The sequence below is a fragment of the Gordionus sp. m RMFG-2023 genome, chromosome 4 (genome assembly GCF_954871325.1).
Source record: "Gordionus sp. m RMFG-2023 chromosome 4, tfGorSpeb1-WG-v2, whole genome shotgun sequence".
Lineage (NCBI taxonomy): Eukaryota > Metazoa > Nematomorpha > Gordioida > Chordodea > Parachordodidae > Gordionus > Gordionus sp. m RMFG-2023.
Window position 1 is genome coordinate 15,222,447 of NC_088778.1, and position 13,144 is coordinate 15,235,590.

The 13,144-nt window shown below is 26.3% G+C and overlaps 2 protein-coding genes across 2 annotated transcripts; one reads left to right on the forward strand and one right to left on the reverse strand.

The window, feature by feature from the left end:
- Positions 1-1,622: 1,622 nt before the first annotated feature.
- Positions 1,623-2,368, forward strand: LOC135928655 (uncharacterized). The gene is made up of 5 exons (XM_065465110.1): positions 1,623-1,711; positions 1,751-1,841; positions 1,882-1,990; positions 2,030-2,079; positions 2,123-2,368. Exons 1-5 carry the CDS (start codon positions 1,677-1,679, stop codon positions 2,366-2,368), a joined length of 531 nt encoding a protein of 176 aa, XP_065321182.1. The 5' UTR covers positions 1,623-1,676.
- LOC135928656 (bystin-like) lies at positions 2,321-9,743 on the reverse strand. The gene is made up of 8 exons (XM_065465111.1): positions 9,609-9,743; positions 9,482-9,567; positions 9,305-9,434; positions 9,130-9,262; positions 8,836-9,085; positions 8,718-8,796; positions 2,817-3,151; positions 2,321-2,642 (listed from the first exon to the last, which is right to left on the reverse strand). The coding sequence occupies exons 1-8, from the start codon at positions 9,741-9,743 to the stop codon at positions 2,393-2,395; spliced, it is 1,398 nt and encodes a 465-aa protein (XP_065321183.1). The 3' UTR covers positions 2,321-2,392.
- Positions 9,744-13,144: the final 3,401 nt, after the last annotated feature.

Genomic DNA, 13,144 nt, shown 5'->3' on the forward strand with positions numbered 1-13,144 from the left:
ACTGATAGTTAATGAATTTTAACATTATATTTATATTTTTTAAAGTTAATATTGATCTGCAGTAAATTTTATTATAATTTATTGATCAATAATTCTATCCAGATAATACATTCAAAATTTTCAATATGGTTAAATTTGTGAATTTAGCAAGATTTTTAACATGGTTCAAAAAAGGTGCATTCATATAATAATATTATAATAATCATGTCAAGACAAGTACATAGGAATAATATTTCCACATAATCAGTTGAGGAGTCGGATTTACGATTTTCATACCATTTATTGATACATTTTAAACTCAAATTAGAGAACGCTTACTGAATCATAAACTGTTGCTCAATAACTTTCAAATTTTATTATCCTCTAATCCATCAGTGAGCATTTCGAATGAGATTAGAGATAAAATTCACTATTTATCAGAGACCTGCAGAGGTACCATTTGCACGTTTTATATTTTCAGGCCCAGCTTTTTTTCAGCGGCCCTGATTTTTTTAGAATATATTTTTTGATTTTTACAGTTAAAAATGGCGGTTTCAAATATTTGGTTTTAAAATATATGGCCCGGCTCAGGTATATTTAAAAAAATTAAAATAGCTATTTATGTACGTTTTATTTGCAAGATATGGTAGGGACATAATTGGAAGTAATTTGAATTTAAATATTGATATGTAAGCTTAAAATGAATTGGCATTAAGCTTGATAATGCACTCAATGTTAGTAAACATGCATTAATAAACTTTCCATACATTACAAATTATTTCAAATTTTAGCATACCTCCCTATTACGACATGTACTAATGAAAAATTTTTCTTGAATTTATCAAGGCTAAAAATATATTTGCCAAATACTACCTTGCAAAATAGATTAAATGGCTTAGTGCTCTGAATGTATATATATTGTAACTAATTATATTTTATATAAACTAATAAAAATATATTTCCTATTTGTACCATACTTATTTTTAGATAAAATCTCAACCAATTTCGTATATTTTAAAAAAAGATATTTTTTTAGTTAAAATTAACCTCCTATCTTGTAAAAATATGTTATTACTATATATAGACTAAGGAAACCCGGCCGAAGGCCTGCCCAAAATGGGGGCTGGAGGCCAATTCTCCAGAAATTTATTAATCTCCTTTCAAGAAAATCCTGGCTGCCTATGTATATAACTCTACGTCTAAACAATGCCTACATAATAGGTGGGGAATAATAAATATTTGTCGATAGGTAAATCACATGTTGTCTCAAATTCTTTTTTCTCATTGAATCTAGAACTTTTTCATAAGCAATCATATATTAATATGAAATTGTCCTAATTTTTTTGTTTAGAATTTATATAATACCTTATTGCTCACAAAGATTAATGCAAGCGTTATCTAAACAAAAATATAAATGCTCTTGAATTTATGGCTAATAATGTATTTAACTATAATTAAGATAATTTAATATTAAATAAAGATAAAATAGTCGTAATTTTTTCGTGTTCAACTTCTAAATAATTATATGTAAAAATTTTTGTTATTATAAAAAAATATATTTTATTTTAAGATGTTTTTCTAAAAAAAATTGTTTATGAAAAGTAAAATGGAATCCAAAAATTTAAAAAACCTTTTCACCTTTTGTCGAGAAACGAATAAATTTAAAAAAGCGCCAAGATAAATTTTGTGTGATTAATATGATGGAAACTAACTCACATCGTGATCAAGAAAGGTAAATAAGCATTAAATTCATGTAAAATTATTTATATAGGATTCGGCATAGAAAATTAGTCTCACAAACACTACTGGCTGCTAACATGATACCAGGCTTAGTAGAAAATGGGAAGTCAAGAGGAACATTGGTAAAAAAAAACTTAAAAGCCTTATTTATATCTCACATAGGGAAAGACATGCAAATATTTAAATGAATATTTAGAGTTTTTAACGCATTTTAGGAATATATTATCATATGAGAGTCAATCCTTAAAACTTTCAGCATTAACAGATAAAGGTATATTTTCTATTATATTTTTATTAAAATTGAATTTAGAAAATAGTAGCTTATTCAACATATTAGGACACACAAATATGATCAATAAAGTTTAAAAAATTGATTGTAATTAAATAATTTATTATATTTTAGAAAATTCCATCCCCTCAAATTGAAATATTAAATGAAGATGAACCTCATTTTAATCAGCACCTACATATAAATGATTCTAACAATAATCCTTTTAATAACTTAGCCTATGATTCTATATATTCTCAAGATATCATTGATTCAGGATATATAGAAATGAACTCAACTATAGAAGCTTTAACTAATTATCAAAATGGGCAATCAGATATTTTTTATTCATTGAAAACATACAAAATTAAAGATGATTAATATATATATATAAGTATTGTATAATTATTCTTCCATTAATAAACTCTCCTTAACAATTATGTGATCAATATGATTAATTAAATTATTTAATAGTTTTGATGGAATTTTTATATTATTTTGAACAACTGGTGATATTTTTGGATGGAAATGACATTTTATGAGCTCGAGAAGGTCATTTTTACTGGATTCTGGTAAGCTTGATATGTAATTTGTAACAAAAGAAAGTAAACACTGATGCCACAAAACAGGCAATTGTGTTTTATTATCCTTGAATCTATCATTATATAAGAAAAGTATATAAAATTAGTAGGTTCATTTTATAACTATATCAAAATAAGATGTAAAAAATTATGATTTAATAGCTAAAAAAATAAATAATTATTTAATAAATAATTATTTAATTTTTTTAGTTACAGATAATAACTTTCAATAAATAGATATAATTTACTGGATGTAATAATCAATTAGTTTGTCCTGAACTTTATAAGGTAATTCATATTTCTTATCCAACAAAATTCTCAAAAATATGCTTATAGGACCTGAATACATTGGTGCATCAAATGGAGAGGGTTTTGATATTTCAATCAGTTTAAGTATAGTTGCACATGCATGCAATATGTTTATAGAATTTTTTTGTAATACAGTCCCCAAAATAAAGGCTTCTCTCAAAGAACAAGCTGGTATATTGTCTTGAGAGATTGAAGTAATTATTGTTGATTCACACAAAGGTATGATTATACCTTTAAAAAATGCGCCTTGCTTGTACATAGCTTTGTAAAGTGCCTATGATATGTTGTTTTTTCGATTAAAATATAATTATCTAAAACAATGTTCTAGTTTGTTATCAATAAACAAAAAATAAATATATGTGCAAGAAATAAAATGTTTTATGGACATCTTTATTCAAAAATTGTTGCTTAAGCTCCTCCTTAAAAGTGTGTTGGATATTGGAGCTAATACTAAATTATAAATTTCGATATGAAAAAATTATTTTAGTTATATAAAAATTCTTTTATCAGAAACCTGCAGAGGTACAATTTGCATGGCCCAGCCCAGATTTTTAAAAATTATTTATATTTAATTTTTATAGTTAATAATGGCGATTTAAAATATACACTGCCTGTATTTTTTAGAAAAATTTTCAGGGTCCAGCCTAGATATTTAAAATAAAATTTCAAACCCAACCCAGCTATATTTTAAAATTAAAAAAGGCCCAACCCATGTACCTGCAGGCTGTTTTTTATGTTGAATATAAACTAAAACAAATAATATCTCATATTCAATTGAGTTAATGTAAGTATGAAATAAATATAGTGAAAGAGAGACAGAATGCTTTTGTTCAGTGGTTTTATCAATTATGAAAACCAGTAATACAAGTAAATAGCTATGAGACAATTCATATTTTTCCTTATTACAATATGCTTTTTGAACTACATATAAATTATAGGATGTGCTAGAAAAAAAATGGCATATGAGCATTGATTGTAAGTCAGCTCAAAGTTAGCCACTATTCTCTAACAGGATGACAATTTAAAATCTTATATTTACTCAAACTTTCTTTTCTCACCACTTTTGAAGGATGAGAACCTGGATACATGCTAACAGGATATCAAATTAACAACTAGACTATAATGGCTTAACTCAGTTAAAAATGAACTTATTTCTGTATAAAATAAACTCCAGATCACAAAATAAGTAGTAAATAAAAATCCTTCATCCCCAAAGCACCCCATTTTAAAACAGGTTGATTGGGACTTAAGGCTATGCCAGTACTTATTGTATTTTTTAATTTGGTTGAAGTAATATTTTAAAAACTATCGTATTCTGGATATTTTTTTGATAAACTACAAGATATTTTTCCCCAAAATCGATTTAATTCAATTTTCTTAAGCATTATTTGAAAAAGTGCAAGCGATCAGTTAAAAAACGTATAATCTCCTGATGGCAGTCATTGTAGAATAAATTCCTTAATACAATAAAAACCTGACTAATATTAGAATTGATGATGGAGGGGGATTTTAACAGGCATAATTATTACCATTTCAAAAAATGGTGCTATTTTGCTTTAAAACTATAAAGGTTGTGGGGTAATAAATTCAGGGCTATGCTTTCAGTACCCTGGGTTTTTACATTTTTTATAGGCGAATAGTGTGCACAAATTGAACGTTTCAAAAAGCTAATAGTGCATTTGTTTAAATTAAGCATATTTCCGTTTTGCTTAAAATTATTTTGCGATTATTGGTTCCAGGTAAAAATATATAAGATTATTTATAATTTAATTAGCTTAGCTTTGGATTTCCCTAGTTTTCTTTATATCTTACGAAATGATAAAAGAATTTCAAAGACCAACTTAATAGTGTTGTTAAAAAGCCGAGTTTTTCGAAAAATTGGCTTAGGCTCAAGTTGGCTTAAGCCGGCCCAGGTGGCTCGAGTCTAATTTTGAGCCAAAATTTATTTAAATATTTTTTAAAGAATATAATAAATATTTTTTTTGTTTTTAAATTTTTTTAATAATTTATATTATATTATGAAAATAGATTTATTTATTTGATGTTTTTTTAATAAAAAAAATGATATGCTAATATTGTAATATTATTTTTGCTACAATTTATTAGTGATTTTCATGTCATGCCCAATGAACATTTGATAAGAATTTTAAATTTTTTTGTAATTGAGGAAATTTTTTGAGAATTTTATTATAAATAAATAATCTTTTATAGTTTTTTTTTATAACTTTTTAAAATTATATATTTTTATGTATATTAAAAGAATTGATTTTTTCTAATTACTTTTTTAAAAATATTTATTTGCTAACATGTTTAAATAAAATTTCAGTGATGATGTACCCTAGATAAGTGACAATTGTCATAATCGTTATTCTTGAAGTTTATTGAATTTTTTTGTCGCAAATGGGTATAAATATAGGTCGTAAACATGTTAAATCAAAATGTCAGTGAAGATGTACTATAGATAAGTGACAATTGTCATAATCGTTATTTTTAAAGTTTTTGAATTTTTTTAACGCAAATGGGTAAAAATATAGATTGTAAACATGTTAAAATAATTTCATGAGGATGTACCATAGAAAATAGACAATTATCATAATAGTTATTTTAAGTTTTTTGAAATTTTTTGACGCAAATGGGCAAAAATATAGATTGCGTACATGTTAAATTAAAAGGATGTATAGATAAGAAACAATTGTCTATTCGTTATTTTTAAATTAAAATTTTTTGATGTAAATGGGCTAAAATAAGTACTGCTAACATGTTTAAATAAAACTTCAGTGAAGATGTACCCTAGATAAGTGACAATTGTCATAATCGTTATTTTTGAAGTTTATTTTATTTTTTTGACGCAAGGGAAAATTAACGCAAATGGGTAAAAATATATATTGTAAATATGTTAAATTAAAATTTCATGAGTACTATAAATAAGTGACAATTGTCATAATCGTTATAAAGTTTTTGTAATTTTTTTAACGCATATGTGTAAAAATATATATTGCAAGCATGTTAAATTAAAATTTTATGAAGATAAAAGTGACAATTGTCATTTTTAAAGTTTTTGTGAATTTTTTTGATGAATGTGTTAAAATATAGATTGTAAACATATTAAATTAAAATTTCATGAAGATGTACCATGGAAAAGTAACAATTGTCATATTTTTTAAATTTTTTTGACGCAAATGAGCAAAAATATAGATTGCGTACATGTTAAAATAAAAGTTCAGTGGAGATGTATAGATTAGAAGTAATTGTCAATCGTTATTTTTAAAGTCTTTTGAATTTTTTTGACCCAATGGGTTAAAATATATTGTAAAAATGTCAAATTTAAATTTCATGAAGATGTAGGAAAGTGACAATTTACAACCTATCATTTGCTCAAAAAAATTCAATAATTTCAAAAATAACGATTATGACAATTGTCACTAATCTAGAGTACATCTTCACTAATATTTTATTTAAACATGTTAGCAATATTTATTTTAGCCCATTTACATCAAAAAAAATTTAAAAATAACGATTATGACAATTGTTACTTTTATATATAACATCTTAATTGAAATTTTAATTTAACATGTTAAAAACACATATTTTTATCCATTAGCGTCTAAAAAAATCTAATATGTTTAAAAATACCGATTATGATAATTGTCATTTTTCCAATGAATCTTCATTGAATTTATCATTTAACATCTTTACAATATAAATATTATTTTTACCCTTTGCATGTTTTTTTTGAAAATACAATCCTGGACGAAATTTTCTATTTTAAAAATTCGGGCCATGCAAATTACCTCTGCAGCTATCTGATATTAATATTTTAAAAAACCACATTTAAAAATTCATAAACAATACTTAATATTAATAAAAAACCACCTTTAAAAATGTTTAATAAAAAAATTAATTATTTACATCAAATTCTATGAAAAAATAAAGAAATAAAATGTTGAGTTAATGAAAGATATTTATCTAAATATCTTTAGCTTAAAAGAAAAAAATGATTTATATTATATACAATTTAAAAACAAAAAAATAAAATATTATTAAAAAATATATATGAGGGTATAATTTATTTACAAATTCTAAATTTGTGTTTTTTGCCATTTATAGCATGGGTATATATAAGCAAAAATAATATAAAATAATAATTTATAAAATTACATTAAACAAATTAATATAATAATAAATAAAAAATATAAAAAATAAATCAATCTTTTTTTTAATGTTTTTTTTAAAATTAATATATCATATTTTTAAAGATATTTAAAATAGGTTCCGATTATTTAATATCCATAGTCTTTTTTTAAAAAATGAATATTTTTAAAGTAGGTGTTACTCAAAATGATTAAGCAATTTGTGAATGAGTTTTGCCTAAATAATTATTATCGTCAGGAAACAATATAATTTTTGTGATTTCATAATGCGAGTAGAAAAAAACAAGAGTCTGCCATACCAATGCAATATGTGTCGTAGATCTTTTTTAATTATGAAATCTTCCTTTTGGCTTGAGCCTAGTCAATTTTTGACTCAAAAACAAGATGAATTGAAGGCTAAGGAGGCTTGGCTCTGACGTTTATAAATAAATTTTGGCTCAAAAGTCGGCTTGAGCCAGCAGACTAATTTGGCTCAAAGAGCCGGCTTTAGTCAATTTTAGACTCAAAAACTAGATGAGTTTAGGGCTAAGCCAGCTTGGCTCAGCCGTTTAACAAAACTAATCTCAAATAAATTTATTTTGGCTTAAAAGACGAGCCGACTCAAACCAGCCAACTAAACAGGCTCAGTGAGGAAGCTTGAACCTTAGTCAATTTTTGACTCAAAAACTGGCTGAGTTTAGGGCTTTGCTGGCTTGGCTCAGCCGTTTAGCAACACTAACACTAATCTCAAATAAATAAATTTCTCCTCAGTAATTGGCTTGAGTGAGCTAACGGCTGAGCCAGCCAGCTCATAGCCAAATTTTTGGCTCAAAACCTGGCTGAGTTTTCAGCTAAGCCAGGCTCAGCCGTTTAACAACACTATAACTTAATAAAGAAAAACTAGGCAGCCCTTTGGGTTCATTTAAATATCATTTTTTTTAGTAGATAAAGAAATTTTAAAATTTCAATTATAAATAGTAATTGGATGTCCAAATTAAAGTTTCTGCTGTTTTAACAAGACTATTCAAAATATCTAAATAAATTATATATAAAAATAAGTCTTATTGCATCCCAGATGGCTTTTCTTCCAATATAGTTATTAATATCATTTGGGTTTCATTGTTTATAATTATATCTGTTCATTATAATATATTTAAATGACATAAGTTATGGTATAGTTAAATTATAGATGTTATACTAATAAAAAGTATATTAAAAATTAAAACCATTGGTATCTTTACAGAATACAAAATTATATATGATATTGGATCGGTAATCAGCCAATATCAATTCAATATTGGAAATATCGGGTAGGATCGGCCTCCAAAAATTGGTATCGGTACACCCCTTCTGCTGAAGCTGTATAAGCTCAAAAAAGATTTATGAACTAGAAAACCTAGTAGATTTATAATAATTTTTTATGTTTTAATTGAATGCCTAACAATTTGATTTAAAATTTTTAGGATTATCAATAAAATAAGAATTATGTTTATAAAATTTAGAAAAGAATAAAATTATAATTACTCAAAAACTGTTAGGATACTGGGCTGATATTTTTAAGATTTCTCAATAAATGTGATGATTTATAAAAATTTAGAAAATAAAAAAATTTTATGCACAGGAAATAGGGGCTATTATTAATGGGTCAACTGATTTTAAAAAATTTATATTAATGTTATATAATTTATTTTGAATAATATATTATGAAACCTGGTATAAATGATAATTCAGTTTTTTGTATTCTGATATATCATCTCTGACCCTTGGTAAAAGAATTTTGTGATAAAATCTAAATTTTATTTTAATAATTTCTAATATAATTAATTACCTTTGAACTAATCTATTATTTAAATTTGATGCAAAAAGCTTTGTAGCTTGATACATAGCACCAGCAGTCCATTTATCAGGGTCCGTTAATGTTAATATATTTTCCCAATCATTTAATGAAGGAATAATTTTAAAAGCTTTTGGCAATTTTCCACTACGATATTGTGAAAGAACCTTACTAACATCTCTATACATTTCTACAATTTTGGGGTTCATATTCTTAGTTAAATTTTTTGTGTCTTTGTATTCACCTAATAATTGAATAATTAATATTGATATTAAAAATCAATGAAACCTAATATTTCAGTATTTAATTCTGTTTTCTTTTCTGTCAAACGATCTGATATTATGTCCACTAAATTTTGCCTTTCTTTGAGATCAGCACTCATAAATTTATCAAAAGCATCTAAATCTTGTTGTAATATTTGCTGTAAAATATTATAATTTGAATTTAACAAATAAAAATAAACAGTATTGTCAAAAGTTTCATTTTTATGTAAATATTCATTAGTTTTTTGATTAATTAGGCTTATATCTTCTTTTTCATTGTTAAATGTAAATTTATGAAAGGATGGCTTTTGAGGATTAATTTGGATAATGCTACACATCACTAAATGTTTAAATGCATACTTATGTGATAAGTTTACCCATTTCCTTCTTCTTCTTCTTTAATGTCTATAATCTGTTGTTTGGCTTGTTTGATAATTTTTTTTGATAATTTTGAATCCAAATACTGTTTATGCAGTTATAAAAAGTTGTCCAAAATATTAAAACCTTATCTTCTGATTTTATTTTTTTTATTTTTCCATGTTTCAAAATTGATTTATTATTTGAAAGTTGCTGAGGTAATGGAATACTTTTTTGCCTAATAATGTCATGCTTTTCAAGGGTTCTATTTAATTTTCCCATTTAATTATAAATGAATGAATGATCATAAAATCCATTATAACCTATACCATGGTTTATGATAAAGACTTATAATGGAGGCATTTGGACAAATACTCATCGTATTGAGAAATATGGAGATGGTTTCATATTATTTTTAAATAAAATTTACTTAGCTGGTTATGATTCAAAATAATTCTAATATTTATCTTATACTATATACAATTAAACTAATTTAATCATTTAAACAAAATGCAATCAAGTGAGTTGACACAAGAATATATTTCTATTTTTATAAAATTCAATTTCTATTAGGAACTATAAAAACTCGAAAGTTTAAAAGAGAAATAAATAAATATAGGATGAGATAATTCTAGCAACATCAAATATTAGTTAAGAAAATACGAGAAACTGTATACATGATATGGAAGAAGCCACAAGCTCAATTTATTGTATGCTGTAGTAATACCAACTACTAATTATAAACAATACGACCACTGATTTATATTTCAATTTATTTTTGATATCAAATATTTATTTATTATTTTTCGAATGTTCGATTCTATTTTTAATATACAATATACTTAGATTTCTTCAATAAACCTCTTTGTAGGTTTACGGTTTCTTGATGAGCAACGTAATGTGGTATTTGTATTTGTGTTTGTATTTGCTTCATTCACTGGCACAACCATTTCTGTAACTTCCAAAGAACTTTCATGATTTGGGATAACTAAACGATTTCTTAACTGATCTGCATGCTTCCGTAATGTTTTCCCGGAAGATTCAACAATATAAGAATAAAGTCCTATTCTTTCTTTAATTACTCCCTCTCTCCAACCATTGGTATTTTCATTATTTAACCATATAGGTTGTGAGATTTCAAATTCTCTTTCCTTTGAATGTAAATCATGATGAAGGCTTTGTTTATCATTGGCCCTTACTATTTCGTGTTCGGCATTTGGTCGGATCCAATCCAGACTTGTTTTCAATTGCCTCCCAAACATAATTTTAGCAGGAGATCTCCCTGTGGAACTATGCTCTCCCAATCGGTAGGTTGTTAAAACCTGTGTCATAGCTTCTTCGGGATCGCTAATTGAATCTCTCGTTGCATAATACCGACCTTTCAAAGTTCGTACTGTACGTTCAGCTAATCCATTAGTTTTTGGATGATAGGGTGCCGAACGTATATGACGTATGTTATTTAAATAACAATACCTACGGAATTCCCCTGATAAGAATTGTGGTCCTTTGTCTGACACACTGTACTTGGGTATTCCAAACCTAGCAAACCATTTATTTAGTCGTTTTATCATAGCATCAGCAGAGGTATTCTGCATTAGATCAACTTCTAACCATGGTCTATTTTTCTGGCATCCAGAACATATTTTGATAAAATTTTCTATATCAACATCACATCTGGGCCACCAACAATACAATCTAAAAATAGATTTCATTACATTTTCCCCAGGATGTCCCCAGTGAATCATTCCTAACACTGCATTTCTTAATTTATTAGGAATAACCAATCTCCCATTCCATTCTATAATATTACGATTGACAGAAAGCTCTTCCCGTCGATTATAAAAATTAACTATTTCTTTATCTTTATGACGATCAAAGTTTCGCCAACTTTGCTGAATATGTATTGCTACTTTTTTTAATATTAAATCTTGCTTCGACTCTTTTGGCAGAATATTTTCTGACAATTGCATATCATCCAAATTAATACTTCGAATATCCAAAGCATGTTTAGAATCTTGATTCTCTTCCGAAATTTCTTGGTGTTTATTAATCAAATCTCGAATTCTAGAATCTAGTGTTATGCAACATTTTTCTTTTTCAATATTGTTGACCAAATTGCGTACTTGTTTAATCATAACCTGACGAGGCATTTCTAAATTGAATGCTATAATCCATGGTAATCCGAAAAGAGGCACCCCAGTTGTATTCATTATTACCACTGGTAGAGTCCTTGTCTGTGATCCAATCCTAACATTGACTTGGGTCTCGCCCTTGACATCTAACGGATGATCACCATATGCAGTCAATGGACTGGTTGGCCTAATTTTTGGTCGCCCAATACTTGTCCATATATCAATTCCTATCAATGACGCTTGTGCACCAGTGTCAAAATCAAATTCAACATCTAACCCAATTATCTCTGCAGTTAGTTTTGCTCGATTCTCTCGATTTTGTTAAATCTTCCAAATATTATGAATAGAATCACTTGATGACACTCTTATATAATTTAAATTCTTTGATTTACAGCAAACTGCAAAATGACCAATTTTTTTACATTTATTACATGCCGCATTTGTAGCTGGACATCTCACTTCTCGGTTATGAATAAAACCACATTTATAACATTTAAGTTTATTATAATCTTTATCATTATTATATTTGTATTTATTATTCTCTTTATCAAATGTATTATTATACTTGACTTTATTATAGCCTTTATCAATTGTAGTCGTCGTTTTTATTGGATGTTTATAATTATTATCATTATCATTTCTATTGTTATTAACATTTATCTTATTAACAACAGGCATATTTTTATTTGCCATTTCTTTATCTGCTCGCTCAGAAGCTAATGCCAGATCAAGAATAAATTGAAAAGTCAGTACATTATTATCTCTATCAATACTGTCGGGATATAGAGCTCTAAGATCTCTTTCCAATCCCGGTATTTCCATGCCAACCATAAACTGATCACGTAAACGCTCGTCAATATCATTAAGATAATGACAACGCTTGCAATTGTTCTATTTTTATCTGCAAATTCAGTTATGGTTTCAGTTGTTCTCCGTAATCTAACGAAATCAAATCTAGAAGCAAAAGCTGTTGACGTCGGTTTAAATAGTTTAAAACATATTGACTTAATTTCCTTAAAAGATAAAGTTTCGATCGAATCAGGATAACAAAAACGGTCCACCAACTCAATATTCTTATTGCCAAAAAATGTTAAAAATATATCTTTATATTGACATTCAGATGGGCTTACGTTTTTTAACCGAAAACTGGCTTCCCATTTAGAAAAATATCTGTGGATAGAAGTATCCAACTCGAATTTATCAAATTAAATCGTAGATAAATCCGCTATTTTTTTTGAATCTCCATTTAAGGAATTATTTTCTCCATTTAAGGAATTATTATCTCCATTTAAGGAATTATTTTCTCCATTTATCGTCGCCATTTGTAGTAATACCAACTACTAATTATAAACAATACGACCACTGATTTATATTTCAATTTATTTTTGATATCAAATATTTATTTATTATTTTTCGAATGTTCGATTCTATTTTTAATGTACAATATACATAATTAATCATTTATTAATTTATTACATATGCAATACTCAAAAAAGTTGAAAAAATAATAATATACCTTTATTTCTTTCCAAGCTAACAATTTGGTGCGTA

Excerpts from the sequence above, each read along its gene's own strand:
- LOC135928655 (XM_065465110.1), top strand. The coding sequence starts at position 1,677 with ATGATGGAAACTAACTCACATCGTGATCAAGAAAG. Across the intron at positions 1,991-2,029 it reads TTCAGCATTAACAGATAAAG|AAAATAGTAGCTTATTCAAC; the intron begins GTATATTTTCTA and ends AATTGAATTTAG. Across the intron at positions 2,080-2,122 it reads ACACAAATATGATCAATAAA|AAAATTCCATCCCCTCAAAT; the intron begins GTTTAAAAAATT and ends ATTATATTTTAG.
- LOC135928656 (XM_065465111.1), bottom strand. The coding sequence starts at position 9,743 with ATGGGAAAATTAAATAGAACCCTTGAAAAGCATGACATTATTAGGCAA. Across the intron at positions 8,797-8,835 it reads AATAATAGATTAGTTCAAAG|ATTTTATCACAAAATTCTTT; the intron begins GTAATTAATTAT and ends AATAAAATTTAG. Across the intron at positions 3,152-8,717 it reads TGAATTATCATTTATACCAG|GCACTTTACAAAGCTATGTA; the intron begins GTTTCATAATAT and ends AACATATCATAG.